General features: G+C 32.5%; 1 protein-coding gene across 1 annotated transcript in view; it reads right to left on the bottom strand.

Annotated features, from left to right (window-relative positions):
• Positions 1 to 1,035: 1,035 nt before the first annotated feature.
• Positions 1,036 to 17,638, bottom strand: part of LOC127878525 (C2 calcium-dependent domain-containing protein 4C-like) — a 41,822-nt gene continuing 25,219 nt past the window's right edge. Inside the window, exons 2-3 of the mRNA XM_052425057.1 lie at positions 2,520 to 2,631; positions 1,036 to 2,001 (exon numbers count right to left, since the gene is read on the bottom strand). Coding sequence (XP_052281017.1) covers positions 1,679 to 2,001; positions 2,520 to 2,631 — 435 coding nt within the window. The 3' untranslated portion in view covers positions 1,036 to 1,678. The remainder of the gene's footprint in view (positions 2,002 to 2,519; positions 2,632 to 17,638) is intronic.

Raw genomic sequence — 17,638 nt, 5'->3', positions numbered from 1 at the left:
AAACTTCCGTACGAAAGGCTAGATAATGCGTGTTTTTCCTTTCTCTGAACAGTTATTTTCGTTTGCGTATAACGTGTATTATTGTATGTGATGTGTTCAGTTCGATTTACCTCTCAGCCAATAAACGCCATTCTTACAAGCTGTTAAATCATTCTTGAAACCATGTAAACCATATTTTGGGGCTTAAATTGGATATTTAATACTTTGCATAACTTTTGCAAAAAAATAAAATGGCGTGCTGCTTGAATAAACGTTGTCCTTTTTCGAATAAGCGGGTGCAGATCGAAGAGGTCAAAGGTCAAAGGTTTTCCTAATCATAATTTGAACAAGGAATCGGTACGTTTTAAGTTTTCCTACAAAGAGACGTATTGTACATCGTTAATTAAGTTCACAACTCAGGTCAGAAATAAAGTCACACTAGGCGGTCGAAATTGGCTCTTGACTCGTCATTTATCCAATATAATTGTCTGTTTAACGACCGTGATTCTTGACATAAACTTGAATTATGTTCATTTTATCCATGCGAAATCTACGTCGGGGAGCATTCACGCTTGTCCGGATATTTCTTAAACCATTATTGACATTTTAAAAGCGCAGAAATGTACGGTTGATGGTAAGTGGCACCAAACTTGGAACTCATATAGCTAAATGTATGTTTTTATCTTTTCTTACGTATATATACTCATAATAGCCATCACATAAATTATACGAACACTTTTAGGTGAGTTCTCGATTCAGATGATATATACTCGACCTTATAATAATGTATGGGCAATCAAGTCGATTTTATTATATAATTTATAAATTGCATGTCGCATTATGTTAGTGAACATATCGTGCTCATGTCATTCGGTTACGATGCAAAAAATGCAATTCAGTAAGCAGCATCTGCTTGACACGTGGTGGGCAACTACAATCAGGTGCCTATTTTGATGAAGATCATGAGACGATAAATGTGTTGAAAACTTTATTTTGCGAATTGTGTTTATTATAAATATGTTTTCTATCAATACACAATCATTAAGTGCGTAAACTACTATTTCATATTTAACTTGAAATTTTAATAATCAAGTTATCAAAATCAATAGGATTTATTCGAAAAGTAAATGTACAAAAAATATATTTTACACGTTTGTACTGCAGATACTTTTTAAACTGTATATCTGTTTTCACGCGGAACCACTACGCATCTGTTTTTGCATAAAAATAAACAAGTAAACATTTTCTTTAAATAATCCAGCATTAATTGGATTTCGTTTTGTAAATGAAGAATTTAAATTTCGCATAAAGTAAATAATGATTAATGTCTTTAATATGGTGGTAAGACATTGGTTTTGATATAAATTAATTGTCAATAAATACAAACTAAGCAAACACACAAAACTCAAAAACAGAAACGAAATAATTAGAGGTCCTTCTGGTTTACTTTAAGCAGGAACAGGTTTACACTAATGGATAATTTACCCGCAAGTTGAGGCGGTTTGCATCATGTAAATCGTCATAATGTATTATATTCCTATATAACACATATCAAAAATACCTTCGACGTTGATAATCAAGCTTGCAAATACAAAAAGACAATTAATTAACCATGAAACACCGCGATAAACTAGAATCCGATCATAAATAAGTCTATATTGACCTTATATGAGAAGGAAAAACTCTCGGCGAATCCAGCTTATTCGTTTCGGTCTATCAGATAATGCCATTTACTTATCATGAAGCCAGCATTTTCCAGCATTTCTTGCCAGTGACCATACTGACTGACTTCTGTTGCTAGACAACCTAGCACAACTTGGCCAATCAAAAGATCACTGCGTATCCTGTCATGATCGAAAACGGAAATGTTAACTGATGTGTTTTGTAAGTATTCAGTTTGGTTCGTAATGTTAAACACGAATGTTTCCTGAAATACTGGGTTAAGCTCGCTTTTTATAATGTTGGTTTGCTGCTTCATCATCTGTTTGTTGGGTGCAGAAACCTCTATACAAACATATGCATCTGAAAACAAAACAATAAGCATTTAGTAAATTGTGTTATATTGTAGTAACTGAAAATGCTTGCATTTTTTTGTAGTAATTTTAACCAAAAGTATGTGATAATTAAAGTTATTTATGTGGAAACGATACTGAAATTCTTATGACCATGCATTTCCGATCATTGAATATAATAATAATTCAAACTATTCAACTTTGTAACGTAATAATAACATGTTGGATGTTTGTCGAGCAAACTACTTCCACACTCATGCCATTCATTGAAGCTTTAAAGGTTTCATAACGAGGGTGTGTAAATGTGAAATGCACTTTACGTTTGTGCTTTTACAGTGATCTATATATTCCTCGGTTGTTAACTCTGTTTGAGTCCATATTAACATGATAGCATAATATTCATCACAAATTAAAAGTAACATGTAATAAATACATACAAAGGTACGTGTCTCTTTGTATAGTTTTTATCTTAATATGGTTTTATTTTATAACAGAATTATTTCAAATATTATGCTGATAGCCACTTACTTGGAGGTCCGGTTATTGGGTGATTGGGCAAACACTTTGCTTGGTCAATTACCACTGTGACGTTTCCATTGCAACGATCGTACTTGAGACCAACGTGTAGAAAACCGGAGTCCTGTGGAAAAAAATCCACTGTCAATACCATGATATATATATATTTGTCATGTAATATTATTTGTATGTATAAGTTGTTCTGTATGACTCAACTTATTATTGTTGCATTTAATACGATGTTGATTAAAAACCGGTGCTTGAATCTTTTATCATAAAACTCACTTAATGTCTACGGAAATTAGTAGAAATGTTTAATGAATTGGATTTGCCGAAACGTCTGTTCTCGCAACTGTAAGAAATTACATGTCGGATTCACATTATTCGTATTAATTAATTAGGTTCAATAAAATACTGTGCAAAGTCGAATCATATCGCACACAAGTTTACATTTTTATAAGTTGATCCTGCTAATTCATTTAGTTTTGAGTAATGTTCTTTAATGATAAGGGGTAAGTTGATGTAATCTTAGATTGCTGTTTTCTGAACTGGTTTATATTGTAACAGGATTAATATTGACAATGGATTTGAACTTTTGCGGGTAAGACATGGTCTTATAAGTACATACATGATCTCGACAGGACGTAATGAACATACCAATTTTATTATATGGAGCACGTTAAAATTATATGAAAGCTTCATTCCTCTTAAATAATGCTCCGTATTTTAGTATATTTTTCAAGAAATGCGTGTTGATAACATCGTATTATTCAGCGGCTAAATGCGAAATAATACATGACGTTAATGTTCCGTACGGTTTTATCGCACGAGTAAATTGAGTCACGTTTAATTTCACGAGCCCACAGCGAAAATGGAATACAAGTTCACTCTATCAACGAGAGGAAAACACTCCATCGGAACACTAAAACATTGTCCTATTATATTGAGTATATTGAGTATATATCTCCTTGCCGAACAAATATTATACGTTAGCAACGAAATAAATGATATTTACATTCATGTGGTGTGTACATTCATTACGTCATTAAAAATCAGGCTTTTGCAGCGTTGAATATCGAAACGGATTCAACGCTGTGCAATACCGTATTTGAAAAAAGCTCGTATTATATAGAGGATATACCCCCATCATTTGAGTCAGATTGTCTATAGGTATATATAAAATTTCGCTATTCTGAGATAAACTCATCAAATATTGTCCCCGTTTTATAAAAAATCACCGTGTCGTATACATGGTCACACATTGTTCCCCAACTATGAAAACGTTCTTTTCGATCTTGAAACGTTTTTAGTTTCTCTTAGGAAGAAAAATATTTAAACAAGGCGACAAAATACAAGTCTTGTTTATTAATATTCGTTTCGTACACATCTGGGGTTTTTGTGTGAATTATCAAATTATGTGGTTTTATTGTTTTCCAAACGAATTAAAAAAAACACACGATCATTGCATAGTTCTTGATGCGTCTAAAGGGGTATTTAACTTATATATTGTTGGAAACAAGAACCATACGCGCATCTTTTACAAACATCTATTTTTATTGAGTACTGCTATTTTTCTTTTAATTGTGAATTTTCACAATCAATCAAAAAGGACTGGTGTATATATCATAATGCGGACGCCGCAACGATGATGATTTGATAAGAACAGATCTATCTACAACAATGATGTACTAATCGAAAGAAAATAGCAATAACCTGCATAATTCATAAAACGAAATATTTAAGATTCATTTTATAAATACGCTAACAATTTACCAAAGGTGGTCTACTTTTTAACAATTGCATAGAAAGTTGTAGCATGGACAATCTTTATATTTGATGTTTTTCTGAGAAAAAGTATTGTCTATTTTCAACCTCGCTGGCATGTTTTAGGTGATGATATCGATAAATACACCTGTTGAAACAAGTTTGATGTTGTTTTTCATGTCTTTTCCTTTATTGTATGTGTAAGTGTCATATGCTTCACTTCAAAATAGCGCATGACAACAGTAATAAAAAAAATCTTGATAACATTTTTGGAGGTTTGAGAGTTTCACCACTTCATTACTTTAAACAGCATGAATATTTTCTATGTGTACAAAAAAAATGCATTGCAAATTAAAAAAATATTTTTAATTTAAGTAAACTGTTGATGTTTTTTTTATCTTAATTAAGTTGCCACCGTTCATAATTTCATATGTTTATATAAATTATACAAATTTCAAATTTCAATTATTCTATACGGAAATGTTTTAAAGCATATTATCTGTTTGCTGGTGATTTGAAAACTAGTTCAATTTTGACAATGGTTTAAAATCGCTTATCAACGTTGAACAGGAACGTAATGTATCTTGCGATGATTATTGTGCGTCTACAAATATGTGTTTACTTCCTTTGCAGGCAAACGTGTTCACAGTTTATCATGCTTGCTTTAATAATTTTTTCATTAAACATATAATGAACTTCTGTATAATAAATAGTGAACAGAAACAATTTTCTACGCACGAACGCCTTTGAATGGTATCATTAGGACATATATTTCCCGAAAGAGTACGTGCCAAAAAATTAGATTTTAAAGGAACAAAATATATTTATTTCTATATATATATATATATTTCTATATATAAACAAAACTATTAAGGCGTTTTAATTAAACATTAATCGACAAGCCAACATAATTATTCTTAGATATAAACTTTAACAGTGTCTGTCATTCATGTCAAGCAAAAATATACGCCATGTTTAACAGAAATACTGCACGCACATTCATAAAGCTCTGTTTTCCCAGATACTGGATATATGTAACAAGAAATATCTTTTAAAAAGATACACGGCGTTGATTGTGGTTTGAGTTTGTGAAAGGTAAAGAGTTCAAAAAATGAGACCAAGGATAGCGAATGTCTTTTTCTGTGCAGTTCTTAGCTGGATCACACGCAATACGGGATATTACGAGGAGTTTTCGCGGCTTATTTTACATATTGCTGGTCATAAACCTATAGACACAAAACAGAAAACCAAATGAAGAATTGAAGTGAAATTTAAACATATGAGTCAACCGGCCACACGCGAAGTATCCGTACATATTTTAAATATTTATACGAGCGTTCTTCGAACAAACCTGTTTTAGTGGTTTGTCGGGCATTGCTTTTTGATTCGATTATTAACAGTATCAAGAATCATCGCGCTCATGCTTTATACATTAGGCAATATGGTGGAATAATTCTTGTTAAATTAATTAAAACTAATATTTATTATGGTATTGTTGAAAACACATAAAGAATCTATTATTGACATACCATAATTATATCGCTGAATATCTTCATTTAACATCTTTTGTGGTCTAAAGAAAATCTCAGTTCACCTAGTTCACGGATAGGGTCTATATTATATAACAAACTGGCCACGAACTCAGGTCAGCACATAAGCGTCTTCGGACGCAGCGATGACCTGTAAATTAACCCTGATAACTCACGGGTTGAAATGCAATGTATTAAAGTGAGGCCACGCTTCCACTGCTTTTTATACTTTTACATGTTAACATGTTGATAGGAATATGAAAGTCAGTACTAAAATGAGAACATAGCCTTTAAGTAAAAACGCTGTTGCCTCTGAAAATAAAAGGTGGACGCACAAACTGTATTGATGTCGAGATTGAGTGTAAAATTGTTCTATCTATTAAGCCTTTTCATGAGAGATAAAATTGTTTCATGCTGCACGCGCAGTAAAACAGTGTTACAAAGACGCGGACATGTTTCCAATGTTCTGGTGGTATGCACATATCAGCCTATGGGATAACTGAACTGTATTCATTCTGAACTAGCCGCGGGAAATTTTATTTGAATTTTATTGGACAGTTACAAAGGTCAGGTAAGGTGAAAAGCTGGCGTATACAGCTAACGCCGAAAAATATGTCTGAGATTGGTGTCTTATAGAGCTTCCACTAACATGAAATTTCGTGTTTCCATTTATGGAGCGCTACTATATTGTTTAAAAACTGAGCTGCACATGGTAAATGGTTTGTACTCGATAGTTATTGTTAATAAAATAGCACGTTATTTTTTATTAACATACTTCTGAAAATGCATATTTTTATTTCACTGTGAAATAGGTTCTTTTTACACTTGTATATTTTGTATTATATGCAGTCAAATCGATAAACCCACTCGTTCGAAACAACTGACAGCTGTCGCGATTTGTTGGTCATACCAAGCCAGACATATTTTCCACATTGGTAATTATATAAATCACTTCAAAACTATACGAAAAATTCTAGGTAAGAAAATATATCTAAAACTGATCAACGACTGGTAACCTTGCATAAAAAATGACAAACCGTCGTATCCGTTATTAAGCCATGTAATAGATAAGTTGATACAACATCGATCAATATATGCATTTAGGTAATGATAAAAACGTTATCTTGCGTATGCGTTGTGATGTATGTTAAGGTAAATGATATTGATAATCATAACATTTTATAACCGTTAACTTAGATTGCATTTACTCTAAAGACTCTAAAGAAAAATGTGTATGCTTGTAACACGAGAAGAAGCAAAACGACCATACTTGACCAAATAACTTGCTGTCATACGTAAGATTAATCGTTGTGGGTGGCATAACCGCTAGCTCGTAAAACGTAGCTTATCATACGTAATCAATTTTTGTTAGTTGTTTTATTCTTAATATTGATCTTGGATATGGATACGGTTAAATAACTGTCATCAACCAATAATTTATTTCTCAATTTACATACTAATAATGTGACGGTGCGATGCAGTTGGACTACAAGTACGTCTGAGCTGATATCGAATCATAATTAACTGCCTTAATCAATTTAGATAACATTAAGTCAATAGTAATGGTGTGATGCATACATAAACTAGATTACGGTAAGCTCATAGATTTGCGTATTACGACAATGCCTATGTCTGGCCATAATATGGACTTGTCTTCAATAAGTATCTATGCAATTATCGTATTGAACACTTCGTATGTACTTAAATTCAGCAATGTTATTATATACAAAGGCGAATACTCTCTTATTCTAAACAAAGAAAAGTACTGCACATAACTCAGCAATTACAAACTGTTTCATAAAACAAGCAAGCACAACTGCGTAGAGCAACAATAGTTTCTTTGATATTTCTTTCTTTATACATGAATGTCACGCTATAGTGCCATTAGAAGCAAATGCTAGAGAAAAAAATAACATGAAACTTTCCAATTATCAGAAAGTGTCGCGCATATATTATTGGCTACATTTGAACTGCGTCTTAAGTAATCGTTTCGATTGCATGTTCAGGAGCACGTGTGGAAATGTTTGATTTATGTAAGCAAAATCGATAACCTAACGGCTTACGTTACGGCCGTTAACTACTGATCAACTGATTTATTTTAGAGTACTGTCAAAGAATAAGTTTTACATCCAATAACGTTAAATTAAAACATCATACAAGACAAATCACATTATTTCTTATTTACAATTTAATAAACTTAGCTTTAAACGACATTACAATAAAAGGGTGAATACTCGTATAAGTGTACATACTTTGTAGAAAACGCATTTACATAAACAATTATTAAGTTCTTTTTATAATCATATATTGCCATCGTATTTGCGCTTATCCGCTTCTAGTGTATCATGTATACCTTTATTTGTTTGTATGCAGCCACTGAAAAGTTAAACTTGCTTCATATCCTAACTAAACAATATTTTAACACCTGAACTATTTAGGCGTTAAATAAATCATTTTCAACCAAAAACAGTAGTGTTTCTAAATGAATATTGGCACAGTTCCTTGCTTATGTTGAAAGTGCTGATAATAATGGATAAGAATTTTACCATAATAGTTTTTGTCTCCATTAACAAATAACTCTTCATTTAAACAAAGACTAACAGGTAATTTCGTGTGGACAGGCACCTAACGCTAATTTCTTTACACATACCACGCATATAAACATATTAAAGAGTATGTTAAGAAAACCAACATGGTGGTTTGTTTAAACATAATAATTTCAGCATATAGTAGTATTTACTTCATTGCGTCGTACACCATAAAGGTGGTATAACAAGTATACTCTTATCAATACCCTTTTTCCGCAACATGAAAGAACAAACACATCGGAATATGGCTTGTATTGGCATTTTGGCAACATAATTTTAATTCTTATCACCATGTAAAGTCGCGATTAAAACTGCACAACGACACTAGTGACGATTCTTGTGCGTTGTTAGGCATTGAGTGATAATATCCGATCAAAGCCTTAAGCGTTGAAAGATTGCGGCTTGCCCTAAATTACGTTTTACGTACAATGGCGGTGAATAAAGCGTAAGTACGGAAAAAAGCATGCTTAAAGAAATCATGGTCCAATTATTCTTCGTCGTCGTACAACTCTGACCGACCATTAAACACTAATAAATGTTTTTTGTATGAAATCTCTTCCGTTAGATGTCTAAATGAATCTCAAGATCTCTGAGTAGCTGTTGTGGATAACCAATGGACAATTGTGATTCTTGACTTGAAAAGCTGTCGTGGTAATGGAGACCATCGTTTACTATTATAGAAATGAATAGCACATATATGTGTGTTACAGGTTGTAGGAACTTTCTCAAGCAATAAAAATTCTTTGTAACAATTACTTCAAGCGAACTTAAAATTAGCAGATATCAATGGTTATTTAATTTGACGTGATATTTTAGAAACTATTTAGTACAGAGTATTTAGAGAGTATAAGTCTCAATTCAAACTTCACCAAACAGTGCATTTCATAATGTATCCGAAATATTTTAGATAAATACATAAATTGATATAATAAATTAAAAGTACGTTTTTGTGATTTAAAATGACACTAGCCGAAAATAACAGTCTGTTATTCACAATGCAATTGTATTGTATTCATATTGATATGTATTAATCACAGACATTGATAGAAAGTCATGTAGATGCTAAGAATGGAAATTTATAAGCTTAATTAACATGATGACCATATGCTTTGGGCTTAAAGTAATAACATATATGTAAAATGATATGGTGTAACATGCAGTCTAGAATATTATGTTAAGTGCAAGCAAATATAAGTTAATTAATTGTATTAATTACACAGGAATGAAACGCGGTTTTACTGTTACATCAAAATTATTAAACCCATTGAATATTCAAATTATCTTTTAAATTAATATTTACTTTTTATTTATTGTTACAATGGGAAAAAATAGTTTCAATAAGTCTTTTTTGATACATGTAGGTCGTATAAGATTGGACTACCTAATTAAAATATTTCAATAAAACATTTTAATAATTTGTAAAAAGAACTTGTTGTTTGTGTAAAAGTTTCGTTCTTAAAAAAAGAACAGCAACAGGCTTAGTGATAACAACTATGACAGATGTGAATATTTGTAAATACAACGCTTTGATTGTACAATTTATAAACGCAACCAATGTGTTGAAATAACATGTAAAGAAAACTACAGAAACAATCCAAATTAATTAAATTCGCGTTAGTAAACCTTGATATTTCAGATAAATTATTACTATTTTTTACTCATACACCGATTTTTCTTGTGATACGAGTCCGCGCAATCAGTGTTATTTATGCAATGATATATTGTGCTATTTTATTTATTTGTATCTGTAATAAAATATTGACAATTACAATTCGATAATTTATTATCATATCCTTGTAAAGGACTCCCATTAATTTGCACTCTCTATAATGATAATTAGAACGGTAGAGACATTTAAAAAAAAGAAGACGTGAACAGTGTTTAAATTGATTGCCGGTTCGAAACAAATTCACGTCAAACTGATGACTCATGATTGTGCATGCTCTGTTGTCATGCACATTTTGGCGTCTGGATTTTGTCGCATAATTGAGTGTGTTTTAGACTATTATTAGAATGAAAAAGTTAACTGTAGCTTTGAGATTAACGTGTTCATAAAAGTACATTCAACTGACCTTTAAGAAATATTACGTCTCTCACGTTTGTGCCCATAGATCACCATCATCGGTTTAATGAACAGCAATTTTTTCCGTCAGTCCTCAAAGATAATGATCAATTAGATAACGTTTCTGATAAAAGAACACCTAATCACCATTCAAATGTCAGCAACGGAAACAGACCTGTAAAAAGCAGTCATATTTAATCCTTAGCCGCGTGTAAGGGCAGAAAAGAAACACAAACACTAGCAATCTACAGAGGAAATAAAGAACATTCGTTCATTTATCCTCAGCTGTCAGCTTAGTAATACTTGTATTTACTAATCCCTAACAGTATAAAAGATAAGAAACACCCTTGTCGTGTTAAGCATAATATGTTAGAACAAATTTCACTGTCGCGTGCTAAACGTAGTTACAACATGTAAAAGTCTTTTATAAAATAATATATAGCCATATACAGAGTACAGAACATTGGTGCGATGAATAAGCCCTTGGCCTTGACCCAAATTGCATATCATAATACAATGTTTGGTTTGGAACAACACGCCAGTCATATTCTTATTTGCTTATTTTGCGACACACTTCACATCTGTATTTAAAAATCGAAATATTATTGAAACCAGATCAGCAACTAATAATTTTGGACATTAATTAATAATTTGTATCTGTAATTCAGCAATATAGATACGTTCATTCAAAGAATACCAATATATGCATTGCTTTTAAAACTATTCATATATTGTTGTAAATGTAAGGGATATATTTTGCTTGACTAGACTTCGCTATTGTACACAATTACTATTCATTGAAGAAGGCAGATATATAAATATTCCAAGAAGCGAACGAGTATGTAAACGTTGTAATATGGGTGTAATTGAGAATTCATACCATTTGTTATGTATCTATTGTATAGATAATTAAGAAAACTGTTGCTACCTAAATAGTATCTACTGTGACCTTCTTGTATACAATTTCCAAAGCTGATGTCTACTTCGAGTTGAAATACATTAATTAACCTGGCTTTTTCTAGAATGAAATTCGATCAAGATCTAGTCACAGTTAGTATTAATTTTGTATATGTGTATATTGTATGCTGTTGTGTTTTTTTTTTCTTGTATTTCGTAAACTAATATCACAAAAAGGATCTATTTTGTGTTATCTAAGAGTTGGTTTCACTTTGCGTATATTGTTGTCTTACAATGAACGACGAAACATGTTTATGCTAACTAACCATGTAGGTATATTATCATCTAAACTAATTATGCGTAATATAAAATTAAAAATGATGCACACATACAAAGTTCCCCTAGATCACCTAAAATATGGTTTCGTTTAGGTGGTCAACATTTGCACAACCATTCATTATTATTTCATGCCCTTTATATATATATATATATATATATATATATATATAACCATATTTTTGGGGGATGGGGATTTCACAGTATGTCTGCTTCATTCTGCATCGTAGCTAGGCGCACACGCAGAAGTCTCTAATAGGAATATGTCTGTCTGTTTGTATGTCTGTGTATCTGGTTGATCACGCATATCTTATATATATATATATGGCCTTCGTAACGATCGTTGACTTTTGAAGAACAACTACGTTTAATATCCTATAATGTAAAATGAATGCATCAAACAAAACAAAACACATCATTCTTCGGATTTACAATTCAATAATCTTAGCTTGAAACCATATTACCTTGTACAGCGTACTAGTCACAGTGTAAACAATCGTGAAAGTGTTAATACTTTGAAGAAAATACTTTAAATACACAACTAACAAGTCCTTAGCCGCTTCCAGTGTATAATTCACACCTATTATTTTTGTATATGCACAGAATTAAAAGTAAAACTAGCTTTATATCTTTACTTAACAATATATAACAATTTGATAGTTAAATCGTTTAATAATGTATTCAACAACAACAAACAGAGTATTGTTTCTAAATGAATATTAACACTGTACCTTGCTTATGCCGAAAGTGCTGAGAACATTAGGTATTTTAACATAATCGTTTGTCTCCGATTTAAAAGTTTTCATACACGCACCACATGTGATGTCCAGTTCCCAGAGCTTGATAAACCTATCACCACAGACTGAAATTTTAAATGCCGTTAGGTTTTTGAAATCACGTAAAGCATGTGGCTATGATTATTTGCTGAATGAGTATTTCATGGAAAGCGTGGATATTTTAGGATCTCATCTGTGTGATATATTCAATGCTATTTTAAACTCGGGGTATTTTCCTGATAAGTGGACCGAGGGGGTAATTGTGCCAATTCACAAAAAGGGGGATACTGAAAATGCTAGTAACTACCGAGGTGTAACACTTGTAAGCTGTTTGTCTAAGCTATTTACCACTGTAATAAACAAGCGGATTGAATCTTTCTGTAATGAAAACAATATTATTTCGGACGCTCAGTTCGGATTTCGGAAAGGGAGATCAACCATTGATGCCGATTTTAGCTCATCTATTTTTTGAAAAAAAATTATGAGCTATTGTCATCACCTTGGCGTCGGCGTCTGCGTCTGCGTCGGCGTCGGCGTTGGCGTCCGGTTAAGTTTTTCGTTTAGGTCCACTTTTCTCAGAAAGTATCAATGCTATTGCATTCAAACTTGGTACACTTACTTACTATCATGAGGGGACTGGGCAGGCAAATTTAATAACTCTGGCGTGCATTTTGACTGAATTATGTGCCCTTTTTATACTTAGAAAATTGAAAATTTTGGTTAAGTTTTGCGTTTAGGTCCACTTTATCAGAAAGTATCAATGCTATTGCATTCAAACTTGGTACACTTACTTACTATCATGAGGGGGCTGGGCAGGCAAAGTTAGATAACTCTGGTGTGCATTTTGACAGAATTATGTGCCATTTTCATACTTAGAAAATTGAAAATTTTGGTTAAGTTTTGTGTTTAGGTCCATTTTATTCCTTAAGTATCAAAGCTATTGCTTTCATACTTGCAACACTTACTAACTATCATTAGGGGACTGTGCAGGCAAAGTAATGTAACTCTGACTGGCATTTTGACAGAATTATGTGCCCTTTTTATACTTAGAAAATTGAAAATTTGGTTATGTTTTGTGTTTAGGTCCACTGTATTCCTACAGTATCAAAGCTATTGCTTTCATACTTGCAACACTTGCAAACTATCATAAGGGTACAGTAAAAGGACAAGTTGCATAACTCTGGATGTCATTTTTACGGAATTATGGCCCTTTTTTGACTTAGTAACTTTGAATATATGGTTAAATTTTGTGTTTCGATCCACTTTACTTCTTAAGTATCAAGGCTATTGCTTTCAAACTTCAAATACTTTCATGCTATCATGAGGTTACTGTACCTGGCAAGTTGAATTTTACCTTGACCTTTGAATGACCTTGACTCTCAAGGTCAAATTATTAGATTTTGCTAAAATTGCCATCACTTCTTTATTTATGATTAGATTTGATTGATACTTTAACAAAACTACTCTTACCTGACATACCACAATAGACTCCACCCAAACCATCGCCCGTGCCCCCCCCCCTTCCCCCCCCCTGAATCCCCCCCTATTTATTTTTTTTAATTTAATCACACAAATGACCACTACACCCTCACACTATACCCCCACCCCACCCCTCCTCAATTTTTTTTTAACGGTTAAAAAACAAAACTATTTATTTTGATTATTTTATGTTTGAAATACCGTCCAACCATCGCACCCAAGAATCCCCGCCCCCACCCCCCCCCCCTCCCACCACCCGAATCCCCCTCCTAAATATTTTTTTTTTTTTTTTTTTAAGATCATCTCACAAATTACCACCACACCCTCACACTATACCCCCCACCTCACCCCCCCCCGCATTTTTTTTTGAAACGGTTAAAAAACACAAATATTTATTTTTATTATTTTATGTTTGAAATACTGTCCAACCATCGCACCCAAGAATCCCCCCCCCCCGATTTTTTTTCCTTTTATTCGCATTTTTGGAAAATAATGTAATAAATGTCCACACCATCACACAATGCACCCCTCTTCACTCCACCCCTCCCTCCTTTGAGATTGAAAATGAGAGTCCCTTCACCTTTAAAAAGAAAATAGATGAGCGGTCTGCACCCGCAAGGCGGTGCTCTTGTTATACGTTTGGCAGTAATCCAAAATTATCTAAATAAACGTCTTTATGTTATTTTTGTGGACATTTTTAAATACTTTGACTTAATTTATCGAAATGCCCTTTGGCTGAAAATGTACAAATCAGGAATCCAAGGTAAATTGTTAAGAATCATACGTGATATGTATAATAAAGTAAAATCATGTGTAAAATCATGTAACACCTACTCCGACTATTTTGAATATGCAGTTGGTTAAAGGCAGGGGGAGGTAACCTCGCCGATCTTGTTTTCATTCTTTGTTAATGACCTTGAACTTTACTTGCAAAATGAACCTACTTCGGGATTATTATTTGGCGATATTGTGTTAATTCTTTTACTTTTTGCAGACGATATGGCCATTTTTGCGAAATCGCCAGATGAATTGCAAACCAATATTAATCTTTTGCACTCTTATTGTAAAACATGGGGACTTACTGTCAACACAGAAAAAAAACAAAAATTATGGTATTCAGGAAGAGGGGCAGACTATTGCCAAATGAAAAATGGAATTTTGATGGCAAAGAATTAACTGTTGTAAAAGATTTTAATTATCTTGGCACTGTTTTCAACTACACAGGGAGTTTTAAGCTGAATCAAGAATATATAGCAGGTAAAGCAATTAAGGCATTAAACGTACTATTGCAACATTGTAAAAAGTACGATCTAAAGCCAAAGATACTGTGTCAACTTTTTGATTCATTTGTTGGCTCTATACTTAAATATTCAGCAGAGGTATGGGGATTTACGCAATCAAAAGAACTAGAGAGAATACATCTAAAATTTTGCAAACGTATTTTAAAGCTTAAAGCTAATACATCTAATGCGGGCGTATATGGGGAGTTAGGTCGATACCCTCATGTTCATTACAAGGTATATACAAATTATTAAATACTGGAGTAAAATTATACATACAGATAATATTATTATTAAAAAGGTTTATGAACAGGCCAAATCAGATTGTAACGCTGGCTTAAAAATTGGGTATATAATGTTAAGTTATTGCTAAGCAATCATGGTTTCTCTTATATTTTTGAAGACGCTGAAAATGTCGATTTTAAATCATTTATTTGTATTTTTAAACAACGTATCTTTGACAATTTTATTCAGGAATGGTCCCAGAGCATGCAGACAAACCATGTTCTTACTACTTATGTACTTTTCAAAAACAATTTGCATTACGAATCATACCTCGATTTACTACCTAGCAGCCTAAGAATGTTTTTCTGTAGGCTAAGACTATCGGTTCACCCACTAAGAATACAAACCGTGAGATATGGTAGAAATAGAATTGCTAGGGATCAGCGTTATTGTTTATTTTGTAATTCACATGATATTGAAGATGAATATCATTTTATGCTTATATGTCCATTTTTAGAGGAGATACGCAAAAGATATGTACCAAAGTATTATTACCAACGCCCATCGATGTTTAAATTTTTGGAAATGTTGGGCATTGATAACAAAACCAAATTAATTAAAATTTCTTCTCTTTTTATTAAATACGCAGTAAATAAAAGAAACTCATTGTTAAATGTAAGTTCATCCTCGTAAAACAAGGACACATACTTTAACATTTTGAATATCACAATATGTATATATATCACAATAAAATGTAATAAGTTTTATAATAAAGACCAGGTATACCGTATATACAGGTATACCGTAGTTACTGTCAATATATGTTTTACCGTGACATGAATGTTCTTAATTATGCTTTGTTTGTTTTGTTATATTGACGATGTACATTGTGCAAGTCATAATCAAACACATGTTCTGTTCTGTTCACATAACTCGCTGCCAATTTTCTTAGTGGAGCTGTAATTATGTCACTCGCTTAGAAGTTTCGCAGCGAGTTAAATCGAGATATAGAGCGAATAATAAAACGATATAAACGCTAATCACTTTTTTGCCGTGATTACCCCGTCTGTAAATAACATTTTGTATTACACAACTAAACAACACAGACATGTATTGTACACTTTTTAATGATGAGTGCGTCCCTTATTTATAGGTTGCAGGAATCGTCATACGCCATAGCATGCAGTTTTGCATATACGACTTAAGATTTGTCATACTGTGTAACTATGTTTAAAGCTAATTGTAAATATAAATGGAGTACGTATTTAAGGTTAAAGGGGAAACCTTTCGGACCACACAGGTCGTAAATCACAATCCAACCGAATTGTATTCAAATAGATATATTATAGACATATTAATCACCGCCAATAAGTCGTTGATAACAATTAAAATATTTAAACGATCTTAAATAACATGTTTTAAATGGTAAAAGGCTTTTTCGTCGATTAAACTTTGAAGTTGAATTCACTTAATGCGTAAAAGTTAAATAAAATGGTGTATCCATGCAAGCACCAATAGTATTTGAAGTTCGAGTAAATATAAGTTGTTTTTATTCCTTACACAGGAGCGAAGCGCGAGTGTGCCATTACATGCAATTGAAATTATGAGACCTATGACAACTTAAATTACTATACTTTTTTGCAACAACAAAATAAATTAGTTTTTAATGTTCCTCTGTTAAATAATTATTTACCGTGCTATGACAAATATTACCATTAAATCAAGTACTGCAACCTGAGTAATTTTGTATAATGTATGCAATTAATGAACTGCGAGCACACTGTTAGTAATTTGCATAAAATAATCGTTTTATTTCTTTTAAGGCTACCATTAATTTGCACTCTCTATAATGATAATAACAACATGAAAAACAGTATTTCACTTTACTTAAGAAATCGAAAACATCGTTTAAATTGCTTGTTGGGTCGGAAACAATTCACGTCACGTTGATTTCTTCATATTGTGTATTCTTTGTAGTCATGCAATGTATCTTCTGACTTTGTATTTCAAGTGTGTTCGATTGTTATTAGACTGAAAAAATAACTGAACTAAAGCGATTAGAAGAACCCGTTGAAAAACAATAGATGTCAAAGTCATTTTAGAAACAGCGCGCCTGTCATGCAAGTTTCCATAAATCACAATCATCGGTTTAATGGACAGCGCTTTCACCGAGTTCCGGTAATCCTCAAAGCTAA

This window comes from Dreissena polymorpha, chromosome 4 (genome assembly GCF_020536995.1).
Source record: "Dreissena polymorpha isolate Duluth1 chromosome 4, UMN_Dpol_1.0, whole genome shotgun sequence".
Lineage (NCBI taxonomy): Eukaryota > Metazoa > Mollusca > Bivalvia > Myida > Dreissenidae > Dreissena > Dreissena polymorpha.
The sequence above is the reverse complement of the archived record's forward strand: the minus strand, read 5'-3'. Positions and strand labels throughout refer to the sequence as shown.